This window comes from Martes martes (assembly GCF_963455335.1).
Source record: "Martes martes genome assembly, chromosome: 2".
NCBI lineage: Eukaryota > Metazoa > Chordata > Mammalia > Carnivora > Mustelidae > Martes > Martes martes.
Window position 1 is genome coordinate 83,545,766 of NC_137889.1, and position 27,253 is coordinate 83,573,018.

A 27,253-nucleotide genomic window follows, 5' to 3' on the forward strand; every position below is an offset into this window, starting at 1 on the left:
GAAGAGGGAGAAGAAAAACAAAATCTGTACGATCTGTAACCTTTTAGACATCACTTTACCAACCCCTGACATATAACACTTCAAAATGTAAAATAAAACCAACATAATAAAAAAAACAGGAAACAAAATAGATTCACTGGCAGCTAATAGGGAAAATTTTATCTTTTTCTAACAGATACTATTGGCTATCTTAAAGGGAAAATTTTGTGGGCTTTCATTATAGAAGGAAAAGAAACATTATAATATGTAATGCCGGGAAAAAAAAAAGAAGAAGAAGCAGCAGCCTGCATCGGATTTTTATAGAATACATTCCTCTTTTTTTTCTCCATAATAGAAAAAAATCAGTTGGCTATGGGTTGTATGGACATGCTGTTTAAAATGAAAGGCTGACATCTGAATCCAAGTCAAGGAATAAAAGCATCACCTTATATATTTACTCAGGAATCACAAAAGTTCATTTTAAGGTTAAGAAGCTTGCATAACAGAAAGTTTTTATGAATGTTTATTCTAAGTTTGGCTACAGTATATGTATATAAAATGCCTAAAATTGAATCCTTGATTGGGCAAATGTAGTGTCTTTGAAGTTACATAAACTGTTTAGTAATGCTTTAGCATTCATCGTTGTCTATTTTAAACATGAAGAGTTTTAATTTATGTTATTTTTCAGTTGTGTGACCTAATGGATCTCCTTAAGAGCACTATATTAAATAGTGCCTTCCTAATGTTAGGAATAATAGTTATGGAATTAGGAGATTTGAAATGTTTTATTTTTACCTCCAGAAGAATATTTTTCTGTTAGATTTTAGAATAATTCCTTTTTTCTTTAACCATTAATGTTTCCTTTTAAAAACTGAAGGAAATATTTTATATTCATGTTTTTACTTGATGTGTAGTTTTTTTATTTGGTGCCAATATATGACATTTTTTAAAAAGAGACAATTAACCCTGGAGTTATACAGAATAAAATGAGAAGAAAAGTTTAGTTTACAAAATTGCATCTTATAAGGGAGCAATAAGGTATCTAAGTCATGAATAAATTTAGGTGAACACTATTCTTATGTTATGTTCTTATGCATATGTTGTAAAAACCTTTCTGGAAGGCATTTTGGAAATGAATATAAAGCCAGCTAATGTACTTATACTTTGACCCAACAATTCCACCTCTCATAAAAGCTGGAAATAATCTAAAGAGTGTTCAATAATAATTTTAGAATATCCATAATTGTATAACCATAAGGTAATGCACAATTCAAATTTAATTAACATGAAAGGATACTCAAGTGAAAAGACCACGCTATGTGTAACCTGGACATTTTTATGTGAATAGGAAAAATAGTATGTAAAAGAATGCTAACTCTTAACAATGACCATGGTTGAGTTCAGGAGAGTAGAGTATAGGTTGGAGTATGAGTATGAGCAGTTATGCAAGTCTTTTAAAAATATTTATTTAAAAAAATATTTTCTTGTCACATTAAACTAAATTCCTAACATTCTAATATAAGGAAAAGGTTGATCATTCAAAAAGCTTTATAAAATTATTTTAAAAGTAGCTTATTTTTCAGTGTAATTTTTAATCACTCTAAGCATAATAAAACATCCCCAAAATATTAATGATCATGTTCTTGTTATATTCCAGGATGCTAAATCCTTTGCTGCCATCTTTTGGAAGTAGGTTACTAATGCATGCCATGGATTTCTTTTAACCTGGAAGACTTCCCAGATTAGGAAAATTTATATTCTCACAGGAGTGAAATGCTAAAGCAAAATTAGAGTTTCTCCATAGTGTTGAAAAATTTGTTTTATTCACACTACCTACAGCTGGATTCTGGCCTCTTTCTTTGAAAATCCTGAAAGGGGTAATCGTTTACAAGGAAACTCTGATTGACCAATGCCTGGGCTTTCCTCAACACTGCAGAAACTCCAGCATTTTTTGTGCAAAAACAGTAATAGTTTGTCTTTTTCTATCCCCAAACCGGATTTGTCTTAAGGTGAAGGTACACAAAGCAGGGAGGTACTGGGCAATTCCAAAAAGGTAGATGAAAGAGGGAGTTACACTTGGAAGAAATGACATGTAAAACCATTTCCACGGTGTGGGCTAATAGATCAGGAAAGAAAGAACACACTAGCTCAACTTCCCAAGTAAGAATAATGTCATTGTGTGTATGAAAACATTAATAAAATTGAAGATTTCTTAAAACTTCAGTAGCATCATAAAGTCAATATAACAAACCAGTCTTGCCCGACATTTCACAGACAAAAATAACTACCTGATTATCAAGTTGAATAATATTTTTTCAAAACTACCTGAGTCTCAAGATGGTACATTAGACATGCTGGTATAGTAGACTAACAGTGGCTGGTTTCCTTCAGTCATCGGAAGCTGATAAACACTTTTAATCAGTGTAGTTGTTTATCACTGGCTTCCTCAAGATTCCAACACTTCCTTTCTAGAAGTTCTCACCCAGGAAGTTGGCACTGGTATTGAGAAATGCACTTGCATCTTGGTGTTTACTCTCATTCTCTTCCGACATGAGCATTCAGTGTTTAATGTGTATATAGTCCTTATCATTTGACATCAATGAAGATTTGCTTTTTTGTAGTGCACTTCTCAAAATGCTAGACATGTGCTTTATTTATTCACCCAGGACTGGCTGTGAGAACAACATCCTTCATCTCTAACTTGCGCTGCCAGTCACAGGACAATAAATAATTTGCTTGCTGAGGGGAGGGCAGGGAACTTTTGAAGAAGAGTCATTGCTCAGTTGCTTTATGATTGGAAATAGATCTTCTCATTCCCCTTGTGACCTGAAAGGCAACACACTATCACTTTGTTCAAATTCTTACATCTGCAATGAGATAGACTTCACATTCATAGACCATTTCCTCTGCTTAAAATATTCTTCTGATCTCTCTTACTTCCCAAACTCATTAATCAACTCACACTTAGTTTCTCTGTGAAAACTTAGTAGTGCCTTCAGGAAGAATTCTTTGCTCTCTCTTGAGACCTTCTCTCTTTGTACTTCTACAGAGAAATTAGCACAGTGTGTAATCACTGTGTGCTTACCCAACCTTCCAGCTGTCTCTGGTCTGTAAGATCTCTAGGCAGAGACCTACTCTGGTTTACATTTGAACTCTCCAAATCTGACCTAGAATGTTAATGATATGGGTGTACTAAATGAATGAATGAATGAGTGAAGGCAAGGTTGAGAAGTGAAAAGGGCATAAACTCAAAAAATACTTGCCAAGTAATATGTCTGAGATCAAATATATACTTGAAAAAAGAAAAAGAAAATAAAGAGAAGATATTACATAAGCTACTGAAATTTTGTGTGTTGTAGTGTTTTTTTTTTTAATTGAGTATATGTGGCCTTTGGGAATGTTTCAAAAATTATTTTTCAGTTTAAAATGCTATTTGTTTATGCATGAGTTCATGCAACAATTATGCATTTATTGCAAATTATGTGTTAGATAAAATCATAGTATTAATTCAGGTATTATATAATGTCATTTTTAACATATTATACTGAAGCTACCTGAAAATATTGATAACGTACATAATATTTTGCCACTTAAGGTAACAGTAGAAAAATACTGTGCTTTAGGTTTTGTGTAGAAATAAGATTGAGTTCAGGTTAACTGCTTTTGTTTACTATAGCTTTGTAAGCCATAGCTGGATACTGTTTATTAATTATTTTGTACTACGTTGAAATTAAAAATCCAGTGGGTTCTATGGAAAAGAGGATTTTAAAGGCTTTTCATTAATATTTTGTGTGACTTTTATTTTCTTAAATCATATATAAATGAAAACTATGTATTAGGCAGGTGGATTAAAAATGAACAGTTTTTCTGAATGGATATAAATATTCAACATGAACAAATTAGGACTTCGCATATTAGGATGATGTAGATTCTATCTTCTCACTGTGGGCTCAGGTACCACAATGGAATCATACTTGTTTTGTTTTTTTTTTTAAGATTTTATTTATTTATTTATTTGGCACAGAGAGAGAGACCGCAAATAGGCAGAGATGCAGGCAGAGAGGGGGGAAACAGGCTTCCTGCTGAGCAGAGAGCCTGATGTGGGGCTCCATCCCAGGACCCTGAGATCATGACCTGAGCAGAAGGCAGAGGTTTAACCCACTGAGCCACCCAGGCGCCCCATCACACTTATTTATTAATAACTTATATGAATTAGAAAGTTAACAGTAACTGGTAGAAATGAGAAATCTTTGTCTTATGCAATGATTCACTCAAAAATGTTTAAAAATGCCAAAATTAAGCAAATGTTGATCAAACTTTGTTTTCCAAACAAGTGAAACATGAACCAAACACAATTTTGAAAAAGTTGAATTGTAAATGTTGTAAATGTTGCTAAAAGCATGATTTTTAACTGAATTTCATATTTCTTGTGCACATTTAGTTTACATTTATTTATTAAATCATATACCTCAATGGGATTTGTTTATAAATAATTGTTGAATGAGTGAAAAATTAATAAATTTTAGAGATATGGGAAAAAATGCCAGGTACTGCTTTAATTACTGGTCAATATATTTATTCGGACAATTTAGCTTGGATTAAATATCTTTTAAATTAAAAATAGTAGAAATCCATGTTATTTTGAACTCTTTAAAGAAGTGTTTGTCTTGGGGCGCCTGGGTGGCTCAGTGGGTTAAGCCTCTGCCTTCGGCTCAGGTCATGATCCCAGAGTCCTGGAATCGAGCCCCACATCGGGCTCTCTGCTCAGCGGGGAGCCTGCTTCTCCCTCTCTCTCTGCCTGCTGCTCTGCCTACTTGTGATTCTCTCTCTCTCTGTCAAAAAAAAAAAAAAAAAAAAGAATAGGATTCATGCTAAAAAAAAAAAAAAAAAAGAAGCGTTTGTCTTTTGTTTATTGAAGGATTCCCTATACTAATTAAGTGATCTTGATCTGGGTTCCTTCAGCAGCATGTGGTGCTCCAGTCTTAGACCATTTTGTTTATTGACTGGTTTGATTTTAACCAGATTATCCACTTCTTATACAAAGGGGGAAACTTTAAAGAAATACTTGGAATGGGTTTTCACCTGTGTCCACAAGGGATGATTTCTTTCCAGGTCCTTTGTGACTGAGTTGCATAAAAAGTGTATCTAATATTGACTGAATGCAATCCCAGGCGCCCTTGCAGATATCCCACCTGCTTTATTCCATTTAGTACTCACAGCAACCCTTTAAGGTGGCTATTATTATTATTATATTTTTCCCAGAAAAGGAAACTGGCGCATAATTTGCCTGACATCACACGGGTATAGGGAAGGAGTACCAGGATTCAATAGAGCAGTTCCTCTCCTTAGCCTGCAAATGTCACTATGTAGCTATTCCGTCCCATCTGTCTATACTCTATTCTGTCAGTGCACTATTCCGATTCGCAGAACTACATATCCCAACTCTGGCAAAATGGTAAATGTGTTTTGGTTTAAGCAGCAGGTGGAGGTAAGGATATCACTCCACGAGAAAGCTCAAGGCTCCTGGTTCCGGGTGGGAGCCGGAGGGCCCTGTCTCCTAGGCAACAGCTGTAGCGCGGCTGCCGATAACGCACCCTTTTCCAAGGACCCAAAGGGGTGACGTCATTTCCTTCAACGGTTCCTTCCGCAACGCTTCAGGCGGAAGAGCGGTGTTGGGTACCCGAGAGACCTGGCGGTAGGAAGTCACTTCCTTCCGGAGACGCGGTTTCCTAGCAACCGTCTCCCATCTCCGCTCTTTAGTCCCTCCTCGTTGCTCCGTCCAGTGCCCGTTCCCGAGAGCCGGCAGGCCGAGGTCAGGGCGGGAGGCTCCTGCCCAACGCCAGCTCAGTCTTTAGGGTGGTGGGAGTTCTCCGCAGGATCGGCTGGGGTGGGTACAGGACGCGGGTCTTGGAGGGTCTCGGAGAAATGGGACGTGGATGGCGCTCGGTGTTCGAGGGCCTGGCGAGTGCTGGGAGCTGGGCGAGCAGGCGGCGCGGTGCAGTGCGGAGCCGGCTGGGACCCGGCGCCACTCGGCCGGGAGCGGTCCCTGGTGGCGCGCTGCGGCTGACGGCTGGGTAGCCGAAGCCCAGGCCTCCGCTCCGAGCACGGGAAAAGTTCACGGGCCCATTCGTGCAGTAATTTTAATACTGCCTATCATGGAAACTTCGTTTTGTTTTATCTAGCCCTGTGAGCACTGTTGCGAGAGGGAAGAGCGATTAAAATATATATATGTGTGTATATATATATATATATGTATATGTATATGTATATGTATCTATCGCTATTGAAGTTTAGCATTATGATTTTTGTCTTTCACTAGAGCTGTACGCAAGCTTTTGCTTGTTTGCTTGCTTGCTTGTTTGTTTTGGTTGTCCTTCTAGCTGTATCTTTTATGCTGCCAATCTCCTTGGTAGTCTTTTTAAAACAAGGTATGGCTGTTTCATGGGCACTGTTATATTTTCTGAATGGAAGAGAAGTGAAAAATAAGGTGTTGTATTTTAACTGGCAACATTTTATCATACTAAGCTGTTACAGTCGTTTATTTGCACATCCTTAAAATAATTGCCAGACTCTTTTAGGATAACTTCAATTTGACTTTTCCTTTTTTTTAATAATAAACTTGTGAAAATTTTATGTTTCTTTGTAAGAACGCTAAATAGTTAAGTGAATATGTAGTGCAATGTTGTGAGATGCTTTTCTTAATTTTTTTGTTTGCTCTTTTTTTATCACTAAAGAGTAGTAATAGAAATTCTCAAATATGCAAAGAAGTCTGATTTGTTTTTTATTTCAGATACCATCAGAGTTTGAATTATTCCTATTATTTATTAGCTGTTTTATAAAGGTAGAGTAAAAATCAAAAAACACTATGTCCGATGAAGTTTTTAGCACAACTTTGGCTTATACAAAGAGTCCAAAAGTCACCAAAAGGACTACTTTCCAGGTAAGTATTTCAAACGTTTTTATTTTGAGTGATTTTAAAGGTAAACATTGTATTAGCAGTGTTGGATTTGAAATGGTTCTACAAAGGGCCCTGTGTAACACAGGAGTGTATCTTACATTCCTTTGGAGGTTTTGCAGGTGGTCCTGTTTGGGCTCAAGTGTTACCCACTCTTCTGTGTGGCTTTCAGACTACTTAACTAGCTTCACTACTAGGTTCTTACTAAGTTAAAAGTTTAAATCAACTTTTAAAAGTTAAGTTATATAGCAACTTTAAATTTACATGTAGTTTTTTTCTGTTATAATAACATTTCAGTTTTTTCCATCCAGTCACTACAGTTTTGAACTCAGCCTCTAAGTTTAAAGTATTAATTACATTTATTACTGCAGTGTGCTAAAACAAAAGATCTTAAAAAGTACCAGTTTCTTCCAAAATGCCAGTTTGTAATAAATCTTGTCTAAATTGAGTCCTATCTTGTTTATTACTCTCCTGCCTTAATTACACCCTGTAATTATTTTATTTGCTATTGCCTGTCTCCTCCCGTTGAACTGTAAGTTCCATAAGGAGAAGGGGCTTGTCTGTCATGTTACATATTGAGTCTGAGGGCTTGGGTGCATGGCATAAGGTAGGCTTTCATTGAATATTTGTTACATGAATGAAACCTGAGTTTGAAAGCAGTTATTAATCAAGCGTTGTTTGTTTAAAGAATTAATTCTAAATATGAGACCTCTATGTTTGGATGGAAATTGATTTTAATTATCTCGTTTCAGGATGAGCTAATAAAAGCAATTACAGCTCGCTCAGCCAGGCAAAGGAGTTCTGAATACTCAGATGACTTTGACAGTGATGAAATTGGTATGTGTCAATGTGGAAAAGTGAACCACTTTTCCTCTTTTTGCTTCCTTAGTTATGTTTAACTCATCCCTTCAAAAATAATCACTTATGTCAAAATAACTGGTTCTAAATTTCCAACTTTTTAGTGAGTAAAAAGCCACTTGGAAGCTTCAAGAAGTTGTATGATTATCTTTGTTTATTTCTGAATGGTGTATACTGAAAATATAAATTAACTGATAGCAGGTTTGAAGTAAAAGTATGTCTATCTGCTGTAAACCATGTTGGACACAACAGTGTCAATCTAATTTCCTACAGCAAATTAAAAACTAGAGCCCAGAGAACTAAACTTTGGTGCATGTCATAATCACTTTTGTAATGCTTTTTGTAAATCAGATTTTCTTTTGGCTGTAATAGGGGTTTAGTTTTTAAAACCTAGTGTATGAGTGCTGGTATGACTTAATTTTGTCTCTTTCGATTCTGTAAAAATATTAACATTTTAGGTTTCAGATGTAAGCACACAGAATTCCAAACTTTAAATTCAGCACTTTATACTTTAATATTAAGTGAATAATTTTTAATGATCTCTGTGAAAATTATCAGAACAGTAGTTAAAGCATTGCTGTATAGTTAAATTGGCATTCTTTAATACTCTTCTCACAGTAAAATCTAATACTCTGGTATGGATGAAATTGTAGTACCAAAATTTTTATGGAAAATAATTTAATTAGCAAATAACTAGTAAAATTCTTCCACTTACCAGTGTTTTTGATTTTATATAATGAAGTCATTTGCAAATAAAAGCTCTACAGTCCAAAACCTAATTTAAATAACCCAACTCATCTTTATTTTGAGAAACCTTTGAATGGCTTCTCAGAGCAAGTGGAGAGTTTGGCACACAATTCACACTCACTAGGTATGTTTTGAATAAATTAATGAAATTGAATTTGTTTATCAAAAATACCAATAACAACTGCCTAAGTTAGCTGTGTGTTAGAGCTGCAGATATTTGTCCATTCATTGTTGTAAATTCATTTGTAGTCTTTAGGTAATCTTTTTGATTAGTATGACCTTCACAACTTTAAAGAGACTATTGGAAATGTTTTTTCTCTTCCATTTTTCAGTTTCCTTAGGTGATTTTTCTGACACCTCAGTAGATGAAAATTTGGATAAGAAAAAGATGAATGATTTCCATTTATCAGATGATGAAGAAAAGAATTCTCCAAAACTGTCTTTTTTGAAAACCAGGAAATCAAACAGTGACATAATGGAAGATGAGGCAGTATTCTCCACCAAAAATGATGAGGAAATGGCACCTGATGGTTGTGGAGATATGGTTGGAACTCCCTTATCTGAATCTCAAAATAAAGACCAGGAAATTGAAAAAGACGAAATTAAAATGAAACCTAAACCCAGAAATCTTCCAGTCAAAGGCAAATCTTCAGGTAATTCATGTTACTACAATTATATTTCTTGAAAACTTATTTTATTTATTTTTAATTTTTAACTTTTTTTTTTTTAAGATTTTAGTTATTTGAGTGAGAGAAAGAAAATGAGAGAGAGCACAAGTGGTGGGAGGGACAGTGACAGAAGGAGAAGCAGACTTGCTTCCTCAGGTCATAATCCTGAGATTATGACCTGAGCCAAAGGCAGACTTTTAACCCACTGGCCACTCAGGTGCCCCTTGAAAACTTATTTTAAGATAATCACAAAATATTTTTATATGGTAGCTAGTAAATATTTAAGAAATAGGCATAACTTTTTAATTTAGAGTTATAAAGCAAAATAATGGAACCATATAGAAAACTCATAATTCTGATGTCGGGTTGCATGTTAGTCTTGCATGTATGCTGGTGCCTAACAGAAGGCCAGAGTACCTTGCCCTCCACAGCTGTGGCTCCCAAAGTTTCTAGGTCCACAGAGGCCTTTGGGCTTCAGTTTTGTTTTTAGAGATGGGACTGCAATGCAGTCCTTTCTAATCCATTTTACACTCCAGAAATTAGTTACAGCAGGAAGGAACCAGTCCTTCAATCATTTCCATGCCATCATTTGCCAGAAAATCTTTTTGACATTTGAGAATGTGAAGGGAGAGAGTTTTGTTGTTGGTGTTGTTATTTAAGCCTCCAACTTGCCTTACGGAAACAGAATCTCCATTTAGTTTCTCTGTTCCCTGGGAAAATCCACTAAAACTCAGTTTTTTGAAGGGCAGTTCCTGGTGTGATTGGGAGTAGAGTCGTTTCTCCACAATTCTACTGAGCTCTAGACACAATGGAGCAAAGATGAAGTGAAGCAGGAACCAGCCTCTCAAGAGGTCCCCTGGGCCACCATATAGAAACAGGGGCATAGAAGTTTAAGGTTTTGGTGTCCTTTAGTCATTTTTTCCTGTTTTATAGAAAAAATATTAGTTGTTACTAACCTTCATAAAAATATCTTTCCTTTATATCATCATTAAATAGTCTACTGGTAAATATTTCATACTTCACATATTAGATATCACTAGTAACATCAGACAGAACTTTATTTCAGAAATTTTAAGGGAACCACTCCTTCCCCCACAATCCCATTGACTTTCAAATATGAACAGAGCAGGGACTACTAGGAGAAGAGCCATTGTATTGTTAATTATATGTGACCTTGGCAAATAAAGTAGGCCTTATTGTCCTCATGAGGAGGAGGATAAAACCTGCTCTTGTTCTACTGAATTGTTTCAAGAATCTATTGAAGTATATCTCAGAAACTATATAGTTCTACCAAAAATATAAGCACAAGACATAATAAAACAGAATTAAGTTGCTGAATGTACCTTCCCGGTGTACTGAATAGCACCAAAAATGGAGAGAAAGGGAGCATAATGGAACTTCGTGAATAATCTAGTAGTTCACCATTTCCCACAGTACATTCTACAGTCTGTTCCTTGGTACTATTAGAAAAACACAGAATTTTAGAAATTTTAAAGTGATTTCTTAGTGGGAGAACTTCTTGGAGCCATTAATAAAGAAATATGAATGGGGAATCTTCAAGAAGGATAGAGCAGACAGTGTTTCCTGGTTCCAGTAAATTTAGAAATCTATTTTTGTGGATTGTATTTATCTTATTTGTCTTGATTCTGAAAAGCTTTTCATTAGGTAAATAAGAAAATGTAAGCATACAGAAGCTAAAAGTTAGTCTTAGGTAGAAGTATCTAGTTAGAACTAGATGGTGGATAATCATCAATAATTATCTATTTAATACCTTAAAAAAAAACAAACCTGTGACAAATTAAAATTAATAGAGAAATACTGTCTTTAAACCACAAGATGGCACCAGGATTCTAAATACTATACACAAATGTGCAGTACTTATTTTTAAAGTCATTAGCCATTTGCAATTTATTTTATGTTATATAAAAATAATTACCAAAAACAGTTAGGCATTTATACTTAATTAGGAAAGAAAGCATTTTGAAAATGTATATTTGTATTTTTTTTTTCTTTCTGAAAGCTTGACAGTACTAGGAGTGGAGTGGAATTTTGGTATAAAATATATTAAGTCATTATTCATAGACTCTTCAGATTGAAGAAAAAAATTGAGATTAGTGGTTAGTGCCTGGCATATACAATTCAGTAAGTATTTTAATGTAATCATAAGTGAATGATTTCATTCGTGAAAGAAAGAGTGTGGTTCACAAGCTAAGCTTTATCCTTTTCTAAATTTTTAGACTTTTTCTTTTTCTTACGAAGTTTGGAACTTAGTGTTTTTAATGTGAGACATTGCCAAGTAGCAATTAAGACTTTATAAAAATATTGGAACCTGAAAATTTACTTTGTTCTTGCAGTGTTTTGTTAAAAGTGCAGTAACTAGACTCTTCACTTGATTGAGCAACTGTCACAGGGGGAGTGATTGCAGAAAGTAATTTTTACAGGATGTGTTGCTTTTATTCTAACATTAAAATGACTAAAGTCACGAACTTTGGAGTCTGGGTGCCCTTGCTTTAATCCCACAAACTAGAGTTTATGACTGTGGGCATATGACCTCTTTGTTCCTCATTTTATTTGTCTGTAAGATGGGCATAATAGTTGAACCTGAGCTAAAGGTTTGAGACAATTAAATGAGTTTATATATTTGAAGTGTTTAGAACAATCTGGCATAAAGCACTTTTCTAAATGCTTTTATTACTTAGCATTTGTTTGTAAGCAGATCATTTTATTTTTCCATACATATTTATTATAAATACAGTCTGTTTCAGTATGTTACAAGCACTGTGATGATAACTAAGGATACGACATTAAAAAACATTGTACCAAAAACAAAACAAAAGACGTAATACCGATCCTCCAATACTGTCTTAGTCCATTTGGGCCACTATATGAAAGTACCATAGACTGGATGGGTTTTATTTTTTATTTTTTTTTTTTTTAAAGATTTTATTTATTTATTTGACAGACAGAGATCACAAGTAGGCAGAGAGGCAGACAGAGAAAGAGAGGGAAGCAGGCTCCCCGCTGAGCAGAGAGCCCGACATGGGGCTCGATCCCAGAACCCTGGGATCATGACCTGAGCTGAAGGCAGAGGCTTTAACCCACTGAGCCACCCAGGCACCCCTGGATGGGTTTTAAAAAATGGAAACCTATCTCTCACAGTTCTAGAAGTTAGAAGTCTGAGATCACAGTGCCAGCACGGTCAGGTGAGAGCCCTCTTCCAGATCTCAGACTTCACATTGTGTCTTTACAATGGTAGAAGGGGCGAGAGAGCTCTCTGGAAGCTCTTTTATAATCCCCTTCATGAAGGTTCCACCCTTGTGACGGGGTCACCTCCCTACTGCCTTAATACTATCACCTTTGTGGTTAGGATTTCAACCTAAGAATTTGAGGGGTACACAAGCATTCAGACTGTAGCAAAGACTTTACAATTTAATGGAAGGTATATGAAAGGTGTAGTAAGAACACAGGAAAGGAGGCACCTAAGTATGCCTGAGGGTATCAGGTAAAGCTTCCTGGAGGAAATGGCAATAATAGTTGTAACTGAAATAATAGTACCCATAGTCAGGAGTCTTGGTTGCAAATGACTCAACTCAAACTTCAGTGGAAAGAGAAATTTATCACCTTATTGAGCAGGGATGTCAAAAGACCTCTCTTTAGGTTTGATAAAGTTTGTAAACAGTAGTTTTATGTGATCTGCATTCTCTACTTCTACTTCTTCCCTCCCTGATTCCCAGACCTCCTCACTGTCTCCTTTGACCCCTGTCACTGGCCCAGTTACTCCATCCGTTGGTCCTATATTTCTGTCATTGGGTCTCTTTGTCTCAGACTTCCCTTCACCTGGCAAGAAGGAATGCCGCTAGTAGTCCCCATATCATATCCTTCGGGCCTTGTGACCTTAAAGGCATATCTTCCAACTCTAAATAGAAAAATACTGACCTGACCATCTGCTGTGGATAGGGGAAATGAAGTTTCTGTGATAAGCTGGGAGGGTGATATGTACTGTGGGCACTCCCCTCTCATTGAGGTACGGAGGATATGTTTGTGAACCCACTAGAATTACAAGGATGGAGAAGAGGAGAGATTACCCCAAAGAATACAGGAGTGACAAACAAACTAAAAAAAAAAAAAAAACAAAAACAAAAACAAAAAAGAAAGAAGTTTACCACAGTTATTAATGTTCACTGAGAGCATTTACCATGAGTCCGGCACCGTGCTATGCACTTCATTTTTTCACTTAGGTCCCACAGGTACCTTAGGAATTCTTAACTAATTTTACTAATGGGGAAATTGAGCTTGTGGAGATGATATGGTCATGTAAGGTTATAATGCTAGTAAATGTCAGAGCCAAGATTCATGTATGAAATACCTGAACTAGACACACTCTTCCAGACAGAAAGTAGAACAGTAGTTGCCAGGGGCTCTGGGGTGAGGAAAAAGGGACTTGCTGTTCAACAGGTGTAAAGTTTCACTATGAAGGTGAATATATTCCAAAGATCTGTACAACACTGATTCTGTAGTTAACAGTACTGTATTGTGTGCTTAAAATTTGTTAAGAGGATAGGTCTGTAACCTATCCTCTTAACAAAGGACCTGGTTACAGACCTACCCTCTTAACAATTTTGTAAATTGTTCTTACCACAATTTACCAAAAAACCCTGACTCAACACCTTCTTTTAGGCATTATATAATATTCTGCTTACACTGAGGCTTGAAAGACAGGCAAGCATTTGTAAGGAGAAGTAGCGGGAAGCGGACATTCTAGGCAGAGGGATGAGCTGGGTAAAGAAAGGTATGGTAGCAGGAGGGATTGTGGCACAGCAGCGAGACAGCAGTGAGCCCGCATTTCTGGAACACAGATTATAATATGGATGTGTGGGTAGATGAGGCAGCGCCGGCAGGAGAACACCATAAGACCTTAAGCTTTTATTCCATAGGATTTGACGCTGGGGAGCCATTGAGGCATTTTGTGGAGAGGAGTAATGTGATCTGATTTTCATTTTTCAAATATCTATGAGGCAGTAATCTAGGAAAGAGCAGATGAGGAGCTGAGGGTGGGGATGCAGAAAGTGGGTTAAATGAGAGATGTAGCAAGAAGAATCAGTGGGGTATCCTGACCCATTAGATATAGGGGGAACAGAGGGAGGAATCTGGGATGGCTTAACTTTTGGCCAGAGTTTAGAACACAGCTAAAATTGGCAATTAAAACATTTATAGTAGTGCCACTTGGTATGATGATGGAATCTTCTAACAGCATTCATAAGGTCATGTGTAGATAAAGAGGAGGAAGGTGTTGATTATTTCAGTTTTGAAATTTTGTCAGAGGAAAACACTGGTAGAACAATGAAGAAATGAATATGCTTAACAGGTAAAATTTAGGCAAAAAGTTTATGTAAAAACTTTCTTATATTTTGAGGGCTGGATGTATACCAGCCCTAGATTGTTGTTTTAAACTTGGAAGTAATGGAAATAGTCACTGAGAATTTTTGAATAACTGCAGAGAAGTTTTATGGACTCAAAAAGCAGCAGGTCATAAATGTAGTTCTTCATTCCTCTGTCCAGGGAGAGCGAACACTTCTGCCCCCAGTACTGACATCATCTTCGTACTTGTAACAGAACTTACCTTTCTCTTGGAATTTCTTTTGTTTAGCACCACCTCCCCTCCCAACCTGTAAAACCCCTGGACGGGGCCATGGTCACTGTCTTGACTATCAAGTCTGGGAATGTGAGTAATGTGTATGCGTCCTAGCCACAGATACTGGCTGAAGGTTCATAGATGAGTCCCCTCCTGTTAGAGAGGCAGAAACTGGGGCACAGTTGGTGTTTTGCTTTTTATTTTTTATTTTTATTTTTTGCATGCTAGGAGAGTTCATAAAATTGAAGCGTTAACTTTTCACAAAACGTAAGTATGCTAGTTCCTTCCAGGATGACAGCTATTTTTAAAAAGGAAAATTTGATCGTGAGCTGTTGCTTATTTGTGCTTCTGGGAGCTCTGCGTAGAGAAGGGTTGTGGGCTTCTTCTGGCTCTCCAGGACAGAGACCCACGGTGCGCAGACACAGGAGGGAAGTGGGGCGGCACCCTGGAGGTAGGTGAAGTCATGGGCACTGTTCGGTATGCTCACCTTAAAACTGTTTATTTTTCAACAGAAAACAGCAGCAGTCTTGAAGCAGACAAGCACTTTAAGCCTTTACCTCGTCCACGGAACATGTTGAAAAAACACAGCCACAAGGAGGAGAAAGATGGGCTAGGCAAAGATGAGACCACTGCCCTCCATGAAGAATTGGAAGCACATTCTGCGCCCTCCCCCTTTCCAAAACTAAGTGACAGACAACTAGAAGCTGTGAAAAAATCATTCTCCGAAAACCTCAATCCTGAGGTTAGCACTACTGTTGAATTGTTGGATTGTGCTCTTGAACTGAGGTCTTTGCAGGTGCTTATGGAAAAGAGAATATTTGTGTGCATGCATGTGCCTGTGTGTGTGTGTTTGTGTGTGTTGTACATGTTTTCTTCAGCAGATAATAGGGAAATCTAAAGTGTTTTTTTTTAATATACAGTATTCCACTGAGTCTAAAACTTCACCAACTCTAAGATATAACAAAGATGTAGCATTATTTTATGTACTACTAAGAAAGGAGAAAACTACAGACACCAGTAATTATAAAATGAATCGTCCAATTGCAGAGAAAGTAAAATGTGAAAAAAAATGTCGCCCTTTTGAATCTATGCAATACTATCTTTCATCATAAGAATTTATAGGTTTATTCACATACCTTTTTTTTTTTGAAGATTTTATTTATTTATTTGTCAGAGAGAGAGAAAGAGCACAAACAAGCAGAGTGGCAGGCAGAGGCAGAGAGAGAAGCAGGCTCCCTGCTGAGCAAGAAGCCCGAAGCGGGACTCGATTCCAGGACCCTGGAATCATGACCTGAGCTGAAGGCAGCCGCTTAACTGACTGAACCACCCAAGTGTCCCATATTCACATATCTTTGAATTATATTATTTATGGCTAAGGATAATATAGCCAATGTCATTTAATTTATTTGGTTTTATTCACTCAACAAAGGTATATTGAATGATCATGGCACTGTCCTATATTTTGGGGGATCTTCCAGAATGGGAGTAAATGTGACCCTTTGGGATTTCATCAGAGAGTTTACTATGTATTGTTATTAGGAGAGAACGCTGAGCCTCCTCTCTTTACATTGCACTGTGGTTAGTGAACTTCCACCTCACATCTCAGAAGGAGTAAGTATGGGAAGAACATTCTGTCTCCATAATCTGCTTGAGCAAACTGGGGAAAAGGAACGGGGGACGCCTGGGTGGCTCAGTTGGTTGAGCAGCTGCCTTCGGCTCAGGTCATGATCCCAGAGTCCCGGGATCGAGTCTCACATCGGGCTCCTTGCTCTGCACGGAGCCTGCTTCTCCCTCTGCCACTCTGTCTGCCTGTGCTCACTCTCTCTCTCTCTCTCTCTCTGACAAATAAATAAATAAAATCTTAAAAAAAAAAAAAAAAAAGAATTATTTAAAAGGAACGGAATGGTACCTGACTAAGCTTCTTTCTTTTTCTCCTCACTCCTCTGCGGTAGTGATGCATGTAAGGATCTGTCCCTGGAAGGTGGTACAGAAGGAAACTGGGGGCAACTCCTGTGCGTTATGACTAAATAAATAAACCTTTCCAGTTCGGACAGGAAGTATGAGCACAGTAGACAACAGGTTCAAATCTGGTTTCGTAGTTTAGCTTTGCCAGTAAAGCTGACAATTTGATATAAATCTTTCTGACCTCAGTGTGCTCTTTCCTAATTTGTTCTGAAAATTCAAGAAATGAAAAAGAGGTGTTCTCAAACCCAGTCATTTTATATTTAATAAAATGATCTGGTCAAGTGGATTTCATGTTAGTTTACTGTAGCTGCTATAACAAGCTGCCACAAACTCGATGACTTTAAACAACAGAAGTGTATTCTCTCCAGTCTGGAGGCTAGAAGTCCAATGGGCAGCGCCATGTTCTCTCTGAAGCTTCTAGAGAAGAATCCTTCCTTGCTTCTTCCGCCCGGTGTTGGTTACCAGTAGTCTTTGGTGCTCCTTGGCTTGTAGCGGCATCACATCCTTCCTTTGCTCCATCATCACGTGGCCTTCTCTTCCCTGTGTCTGTGTCTCCCTCTCTTTTCTCTACAAAAGACACCAGTCATTGGATTTAGGGCCCACCTATTTCAGTATGTTTTCATTTTAACTAATGCCATTTGCAAACACTTTATTCTCAAATAAGATCACATTCTGAGGTTCTGGATAGACATGAATTTCGAGGAAACACTATTGAAATTGGTACTGGTGCCTCGCTTTAAATGCTCTTTGCTAACATTTCCGTATCCCTTGATTTAAGGGGAAAAAAAAGGTATTCCTAAAGTTTTTAAAGTAACATCATATTATGACAAAATTTAATCAAATAAGATTAAATTTTGTCATAATATGATGTTACTTATTATTATCTTATTTGATACCAACTTATAATCCCACCATCTCATAGTAACTATGTTTATCATTTTTATTCCCTTTTAGCCTGTTTTTCTAAACTTTTTTTTTTATCACATTCGTCATCTTAACATAATGTTTGTATCATGCTTTTTCTTTATCTCAATATTAGATCATGAAGTGTTTCTATGCTGCTGGGTGATCTAGAGACCATATTCTCCTTACTGATTATAACATAGCCCATAATATAAAACTTTTATGTTAATTGTGGGGTATATTGGATACTTCTATTTTCTTTTATTTTAAAGATTTTTTGTTTATTTGACAGAGATCTCAAGTAGGCAGAGAGGCAGGCAGAGAGAGAGTGGGAAGCAGGCTCCCGCTGAGCAGAGAGCCCGATGTGGGGCTCGATCCCAGGACCCTGGGATCATGACCTGAGCCGAAGGCAGAGGCTTAACCCACTGAGCCACCCAGGTGCCCCTGGATACTTCTATTTTCAATAATCTAAATGTTACATATTTTTCATTATAAAAATCTTCCTGACTGTGCTCTGAATCTTCTTTAAACCCACCTACTCAAGGATTTCCCATTTATTTTTTTGCTCAACTCTTCTCTCGCTGTATCTATGACCTTTGGCCCTTTATTGGAAGAGTCAAAAACTGGAAGGGTCTGTTTCCATCCACATTCAACTATGATCAAGACTTTTTAACTTTGTGTATACTCTCTTTTGATACCATGCATCTCTTCCTACTGCCTTATCTTCCTTCAAATATCTTGAAATTTTGAATCTTGAAATGGTGACATTTGCTTTCTTACCATCCTCATCTCCCACCTTTCCTTTTTGTGTGTCTGTGTGAGAGAGAGAGAGAGAAGAGAGCGAGGGGAGTGGAGATTATACATATGTATGTGCAAATATCAAACTAAGCATTCCTGGGATAAAATCTGGTTGATCATGGTAGAATATTTTATTGTGGGATTTGATTTGTTAGTGTTTTGTTAAGACTTCTACATCCATATTTACAGGGCTATTTGTCTATAATTTTTTCCTTGCAATGTTATTATCAGGCTTGGGTTATCATATGAGTTAGGGAGTATCTCTTCCTCTTTTATTTTCTAAAAGTTTGTTTGGTTTGAAACCAAAAGTTTGGTATCATTTTTTTTCCCCTTAATTGAAAGAATTCACTAGTGAAGTCAATGTGGAATTTTCATTGTGAAGAGATACTTAGTAAATTTTATTTTTGGATACATATTTTGGTATTCAGATTCCCTGTTTCATCAATTTGGTAATTTATGTCTATTAAGAAATTTGTCCATTTCATCCAAGATTTTGAATTTATAAATGGGAGGTTGTGATATTTTTTATCCTTTTGATGACAGTGGGATTATCATAACATTCCATCTTTTATTTCTAATAAAAACTTTATGTTTTCTGTCTTCCTCACTAAATCTTGATAGGCATTATCCAGTTTTATTAAATTTTCTAACTTTTCTAACCAACTTTGACTTTGTTACTTTTCTCTATTGTTTGTTTCTAATTTCACTGATTTTCACTTATTATTATTACTTTCTTTGGGTTTAATTTACTTACACCCTTAAGTTAGAAAATGGGTTCATTGATTTTAAGCCTTTTATACTTTCTATTAAAACCTTTGACAACTATAAATTTCCCTCTCTGCACTGCTTTAGGAACACCCCGTTTTTTTGATGCCTTTTATTTTCACTATCATTTCTTTAAATATATTTTCTTTAAATGTATTTTCTAATTTCCTTTTTGACTGGCTATTTTGTGGTGATTAGTTTTATTTTCAAATATTTGGATCTTCTCTAGATGTAATTTTGTATTCATTTGTAATTTGATTTTGTTATGATCCGAGAATGTATCTTACATGATTTCACATTTAAAAAATTTCTTTAGGTTTTTTTTTTAATGGCTCAGCCTAAGTGTATCTTATGAAAGTTCAATCTGCATTTATAGAGAATGTAACTTTTGCAGACATTGGGTGTAATGTTCTGTAACTTCAGTTTGCTCAAGGTGGCTGGTAATGTCTCTGAAATCTTCTCCATCCTCACTGTTTTTGTGTCTAGTTGTTTTACCAAATATTGACTAAGAAGTGTTGAAACCTCCAGTTATGTTTGTGAATGTGTCTCCACTTCCCTTTAGTTCTGTCAGTGTTTTATGACTCTGTTATTAGACACATACACATTTATTATCATTATGTCTCAACCCTATTTACATTATGAAATGTTTCTACCCCGGTAATCCTCCTTATCCTGCAGTTTGCTTAGTCTGATATCTCAGCTTTCTTATTACTGGTATTTGCACGGTGTACCTTTTCCTATCATTCTCTTCAAACTATTTGTGACTTTCTTTTTTATTTAATTTTTTATAATAACTCTTTTGTAATAACTATTGGTATTACTCTTTTTTTTTTTATCAAGTCTGACAGTCTACTTTTTTAATTCTATTCCATTTGTGAGTGTATAGTCCATTTACTTCTAATTTGGGACTGATTTGTTGCTGTGGGTTTTCTGTTTGTTTCACTTTTTTTAGTTGATTTATTGTTCCTCTATAATGTTTTCCCTGCCTTTTTTTTTTTTTTTTGAGAGTTAACCACATGGGTTTTAGTTTCCCATTTTGATTCCTCTGTTGCCTTTTTAGCTGTACTTATTTGTGTTATATTTTTAGTAGTTGCTCTGCGGATTACAAGATGCAGCTATGAATTATCAGTCTACTTAGATACTACACTATTTCATATTTAATATAGCAATCTTGTGATAGTGTAGTTCCATATATTCCCTCGTCCATCCTGCTATTGTTGTCATATTATGCTACATTTATATATGATATAATCCCCACAATTCAGTGTTACAGTTTCTCTTTAAACAAAATTTTTTGTCTTCCACTTTTAAAAAATTAAAAGAAAAGAATAAATATTTATAGTTCTCTTAAATATATATATATATATACCGTTTCTGAGGATCTTTATTCCTTCCTGTAAGTCCAGATTACCTTCTAGTATTGTTTCCCTTCAATTTTAAGAACTTATTTTTGTTTCGCTAGTGATGGGTTCTTCAGTCTTACTTACCTAAAAAATATTTATTTCATTTTCATTTTTGAAGGATGGTTAGCTGAATATATGCTTCGGGGCCAACCGTTCCCTTCTCATCCTTGTAACTCTTTATAAGTTTCTATTGTTCCTGGCCTGTATTATATCTGGTGAGAAATCAGTGATAATTCATTTTGTTGCTTTCAAGTATGTCTTGTTTTGTTTTTTTTTCTGGCTGCTTTTCAAGTTTTTTTTTTAAATTTTGTATTACAACATTTGACTACAGAGTAACTAGATGTGTGTGTTTTTAAAAAGTATTTGCTTGGGTTTCTTTGAGTTCTCAGAATCTGTAAGCTGTTACTGTCTAAGAAAATGGGAAGTTTTAAAATATTTTTTCCTGCCCTAGTTTTCTTTTCTCTTCTTTTAGTACTGAAATCTTTGGTATGTCTCATCTAATCTCTAAAATTCTGTTCATGTTTCTTCAGTTTTTATTCCCTTTGTTTTTCAGATTGAATAATTTGTATTGCTCTGTCATCAAGTTCACATCCATGTTCTGCCATCTTGATCTGCTGTTATCTATCCAGCAAATTTCTTATTTCAATATTGTAATGTCCAACTGTATAATGTCCATTGGTATTTTTATATTTCTTGTATCTTTAAGATCCCATCTGTGTCAGCCTTCATGCGTGCATTTCTCTAAGTGCTTGAACATATTTATAATGCCTACTTTAAAGGTTAATTGTAATATATGGGTCATCTCTAGGTTGGTTTCCAAGGACTGTTCTTGTGGTTTTTGTTTTTGTTTTCATGAGTATGTGCCACCGTTTTCCATTTCTTTACCTATTTAGTAACGTTTTGATTGAATACAGGGCATTGTGAGTGATTATGTTATAGAGATTCTAGATTCTGTTATGTTCCTCTGAATAGTGTTTTAGTATACAGATATTGTGGCTGAACTCAAATCCCCAACTCTGTCTCCCTTGCTGCAGATATCAATGGAAATCTCTGCTTAGTTCTTTCAATTTGTAACTGCTGTGATTTTATAGGATCTTCTCTGATGTCTTTTCTATGCCACGCATAGATGAGCAAAGGATTTTGAGTGAATTTTATATGAAGATTTTGGGGTTCATGCCTACTGCAGCTCTTCCTCAAACTTACTCGCTGATCTTCTAGTCCTAGACTCTATCCTCTGCTCCCTTAAGCTAGCCCAGTAAGGCTGTAACCTTGTACCACTTGAGCTGCACATATGGGTGAACTCACTCAGACATAAAGCTACTAACTTGCCAGTCTCCTCTGCAAAGCTTTGTCTCTCGAGGCAGATTCCTGTGTTTCATCCCTTTTGTCATCTTCCTAGATGGTTTCTATTTATTGCTTTTAACAAATAATTGTCTTTGTACCATAAAATATTATGGAAATAAAAAATAGAATTTATTATTTATACAACAAAGTCAAACGTCTTACAGTATGATACCATCAACTTTAGGCTAGATTACTATTCTCTAAAGAGATGTGTAGTTCAGACAGACAATTATTTCATTTCAGATAAAATTTTCAGAATTTTGAGGAAAACTCAAGTGCATGAAATCTATACTATTTCTATCTAAATATTTGGTAGTAGCTGTTTACTTGGTTTTATAAATTGCTTTCATTTGCCAAATAGTAATATTTGACACCAAGGGTTTTTGCCTACTGTCTCCTTTATGCTTTCTTAGAAATAAGAATTAGAGAAAAAGATATCAAATCTTCATCTCAAATACTTATGAGATTTGATTTGAGAGCAAGAGTTTTGAAAATCACTGAAAACAAATATCAAGATGCTGGCTCAAGAACTAGAATAGCTCTTTAGTGACCCCTTTTAATGATCAAGCCATCAAGTCTTACAAGTAAAGCATGTTAGCCCCCAAAGGCTTAATGCTTTTGGTGTTTCAACAGCAAACTCCTAATTATGATGATTTCAGACTTATAAAATAGTCTTAATAATGCTGTTGCCCTACCACAAATCTTAAGAACTAAACCTACATAGTAAATTCTTTCTTTCTTTCTTTCTTTTTTTTTAAACAGGATCCATGTTTAACAAGTTTATCATCATCATCCCTTAAAGAAAGTCTTGGAGATTCCTTTTCACCAGGATCTGGAGGAAAAGCATCCATAAAAGGTGGTTATATCAAATTATTACATCTTAGTTTATGTGTGAACTCTATACTGCTTAGAATCCTATTTGTAAAAGAAAGAATACATAGTTATAGGAATGACAGGTTTGTATTTGCCTCAAATTGTGGTATTTACTAACCATGTGACTTTAGATACAGAACTAGACACAGTTCCAAGAGCAAAGTAACTAATCTCTCTGGCCCTGTATACTGATCTTATAATGGGGATCATAAGAGCAACCTACCCCACACAGTGGCCATCAGAACTAAGTGGGTTAATGATACATGTAAAGCACTGAGAACAGTGTCACAGTAAGCATGCAGTAAGTGTGAGGGGTGAACTGCCAATGTATTTCTTTCCTTAGTCCTATGACTTAGAGCTTCATGAGAGCTAAAAAGGCATCGCTGTTTCTAGGACCAAGATGTATAACATTTATTAAGTGCTTGCTGTGTAGTATAGGTTTTGTCATTTTACAGATGAGAAAAACTGAAGTGCAGAGATATTGAGAAACATACCCAAGGTCAGTAACGGAGCTGTAATTTGAATCTTTGGCTCCACAGTCGTTCTTTTTACTGAACGCATTGATTAGCAGCTCTAAAAAATCCACTGATGATACTTGGAGTCATGGGTGCTCTCCAAATGAACAGGTCTAACTCTATTACAAAATTATCTTGACTCCTGGTTACTGCAAAGCAGGTTTCAAAGATGGCTTTAATGAAAGCAGCGGAATTAAGACTTTGACAATAAAGAGACAAGGTTGGCCAGCAGGTGGCTCCAAGTAGAACTGAGAGTTGGTGATTGATTTCTTTCTGTTGAACATTCCGAAGTGGGGCAGACAGAATAACGGAAGCAGTTCTGTGATAGCAAAATGGAATCTTCTCATGCCAGAGCCTGAGACAGTCCTTTGGAGCACGGAAAGGATAAACAACAGGCCCACCTTTAGTGCCTGTTAGTAAAGGCAGGCATCTTAGCAGGGATAACGCTGTCTAGAGGATGGCTTTATTTGGTGTGATGACTCTTCTAAAAGTGCATGGGTTCTTGGTTCCCCTGCACCTATACAAGTTTACAGCTGTACTGATTGTGCCTCTGGTAACATGGAGATGTGTGCCTCCAGCTTACATAGCCTCTTGTTCCAGCTAAGAAGGCCAGGCTTTGAATAGAATAGATATTGCCAGCCTACTTACTTGGTTTATCATCAACAGGAGCTTTTGGTGTGTCTTTTGATTTAGGATAGTTATTCCATTTTTTTACTAATATATTTTTTTCTAAGTATTAGGTATGTCAAATGTTTTTGTAGATTGAGTGGCCATTTTCTCTTTCATAGATCACTTTAGAGAAAAGTTTATTCAGGTTGAATATAATAGCTCTCCTTTATGGTATTCTGCAAGACAAAGAGTTTGTAAACAATCCTTTTAGTAGAAAGCAAATGAATCTGTTATTAGTTCAGAAGGGAGTTTTAGTTTTGTGACTCTGTCTCAAAATAGATCAGAATGAAGAACTCCCTGAAAACCACATGAGATCAAATGAAAATGAAGATAATTCATTTTTGATAGACTTTGTCACTCCTCCAATTGAGAAATCCCAGGAAAGTCAAGTGATTACCAATGACCTTGAAGAAGAAAAGGAGAAAGCTGAACTGATGATGAATGACTTAACAGTTGATCCACCATTGTTGAAAGCTCAGAGTATCTTAGTACATACTGATGCAACGGAGCCTTCAAAGGTATTTATATGAAATTATGCCTTTTATACTACAGTTTAAAACTCAAAATAGACCTTTTAAATATTTTATCTGCCACATTATGTACTTCTGAATTGTCTGTGGAAAACTCATCTTTTGATAATGACATATTGTCAGGTAGACAATAGAGCCAATAGGGTTTTACTTCGGGGAAGGTTTGCAGTGAATATAATAAAAGTCAGTATTTCCTTAAAAATTATCAGAGGTGTATGATCATAATATACTCTTAAATATCTCAGAAATACAAACTCATAAGTGGGTAGGTTTCTATAGGTCTCCGTGTTATAAAAATATAGCTATCTGGAACAACTTCTGAGGTTTTGAATTAGTGAAAGTTATTCTTTTAGATATCATTTTAAAACATTTTACAGATTTTAAGGAAAATCCTTAAGAAATGTTACCACTGTCTTGCTTACTTAAAAGGATGGACAGGGTTAATTTCACAAACATTATTATTACTATTATTACCTTGAGAACCAGATTTTTGGTGTGTAGGATTACTTGTCACTATACTATAATGTGCCAGAAAACTGTATGTTTTTAAAATTTATTGTACAGTACTTTTAGTCTTTATTCCTCTTGAATTTAGTCTTTATTCCTTATAGCTATAGTTAGCTGGTGGCTATGTAAACCTAATCTTGGGGAAGGTAACAGTGCTAGTTGAAAACCTGTGGTTGAGTAGGACTTTTATAATACAGAATATTAGTGCTTTGTATTAACATTTATGGAGATGGTTCATTAAATCACGTTCCAGTTATATTGTTCCTAACCACTTTCTTCAGGAAAAGTCACTTATGCCAAGTTAGTGATGTGCTTACATCTGTGGTCTCACTTCAATGCTAGCACTGATCTATCTGTGTAAAGTAGAGAAGTTACTCCTTAAAAAGAAAAAGGGTATTCTGGAACTTACAGACAGGATCCTAGAAATGTCTAATAGCGACAATTCTCAATAACAACAGGCAATTTTGTATAACAAGTAAGATCATAACTTTTTGTTTGATTGAATCCTTGGCTTTATCCTTACTCTGTCCTGGGGGATCTTCCTCAAGTCTAAATCACATCACTCCCCTGCTAAGGTCTCTTGATTGGATTGTCATCAGGAGAATAAAATGCAAACTCCTTCCCACATCCTCAGGACCTTATACCATTCTTCTCTGACTATATATTCATCCACTCTCGCTGCCATTTGCTCTGCATTGGTGTCGTTCACTTTCTGTTTCTCAAAATTATCAAGCTCTTTCCCTTCTCAGGCTCTTAGCATTTACTACTTCTTTCTTCCCATAGACCTTCCTTCATGTGGGCCCCTTTTTTCCCCATCTTTTTCTTGACACTGCTGTCAAGACCTCAGGGAGGCCAGGGGCACCTGGGTGGCTCAGTGGCTTAAGCCTCTGGCTTTGGCTCAGGTTATGATCTCAGGGTCCTGGGATTGAGCCCCGCATCAGGCTCTCTGCTCAGCAGAGAGCCTGCTTTCCCCCCTCTCTCTGCCTACCTTTCTGCCTACTTGTGATCTCTGTCTGTCAAATAAATAAATAATTTAAAAAAAAAAAAAAAAGACCTCAGGGAGGCCTTTCCTGGTCACTGTCATTAACGTAACCCTTCACCCTAGTCATACTCACTGGACCCTAGTTTATCTCCATTATGACTCACATTTGATTTTGTGTTTCATGTCCGTCAACCCTTTCTAAAATGTAGTATCCTTGTTAGTTTCCAGTGGCTGCTGTACTTGACGCATAGTAGATGCTCTAAAAACATAGATTTCCTGGCCTCTAGGCCTAACTGTCATAGTTACAGTGAGTAATCCATCTGTGGTATTTTCTCTTTAATAGAAAACAATTGAAGATAGAAATATGAAGACTAAAAAGTCAACAAATACTAGAGCTTCCAGTGCATCTGGCAGGTAATAAAGCTGTCATTATCCCTCATTAATGGATGTACGTTCCAATAAAGCTAGTTTTAATTTAACTTCTGTAAAGTGAATTTCATTTGGTATTATTTGATTTTCCTTAAACTCCCATCTCATGAACTGAATGAGGTCATTACTTCATGATAAAACTCCTCAGTTGATCATATTCTTTTATGAAAAGGAGTTGGTTAGGAGTTCTCTTTGCTCTGCATTGTTCCTAGGATGGAGTTTCTGTCCTGTTTTTCCTGAGACAGTACATATCAGTAATAAAGCTGAAGTCCAGCATTATACTTCTCTATTAAACACCTTTGTCCCACATATGAAAATTGTACTTAAAACCTCGAGGTTCTGTGGACTAAGTTGGTTTATTGAGATGAGAAGACTCTATATTGCTTCATTCACACTGATGATAACGAATGCCTAACTCATAAATGATAATCAGAACCTTCTCAGTCTTTTCAATTACCATAAATCAAATAAAACAAGAGTCAGCAAACTTTAACTGTAAATTGCCAGTTAGTACATGTATTGGACTCTGTAGGCCGTATAGTCTCCGTTGTAACTCCTCAGTTCTGCTGGTGTAGCAGGGGAATAGTTGTGGTACAGTAAACTTAAGAAATAAATAAACTGTACAAAACTGGATCATGGGCCGTATTTTCCAGCCAACCCCTGAAATAGAGGATGCTGTTCTAACTTTATATTTAGAGTTGTTTTTTGTAACAAAATGATACAAGAGACTT

At 36.2% G+C, this 27,253-nt stretch overlaps 1 protein-coding gene across 2 annotated transcripts in view; it reads left to right on the forward strand.

Moving 5' to 3' along the window:
* The first annotated feature begins 5,627 nt into the window (after nt 1-5,627).
* MAP9 (microtubule associated protein 9) overlaps nt 5,628-27,253 on the forward strand; it is a 31,915-nt gene continuing 10,289 nt past the window's right edge. Inside the window, exons 1-8 of one of the 2 annotated variants that reach the window (XM_080797567.1) lie at nt 5,628-5,866; nt 6,770-6,919; nt 7,687-7,771; nt 8,872-9,192; nt 15,352-15,581; nt 22,780-22,873; nt 24,423-24,592; nt 26,437-26,507. In XM_080797567.1, coding sequence (XP_080653693.1) covers nt 6,845-6,919; nt 7,687-7,771; nt 8,872-9,192; nt 15,352-15,581; nt 22,780-22,873; nt 24,423-24,592; nt 26,437-26,507 — 1,046 coding nt within the window. In that variant the 5' untranslated portion in view covers nt 5,628-5,866; nt 6,770-6,844. Of the gene's footprint in view, nt 5,867-6,769; nt 6,920-7,686; nt 7,772-8,871; nt 9,193-15,351; nt 15,582-22,779; nt 22,874-24,353; nt 24,593-26,436; nt 26,508-27,253 lie in introns of both variants that reach the window. The other variant, XM_080797566.1, reaches the window with a different exon arrangement.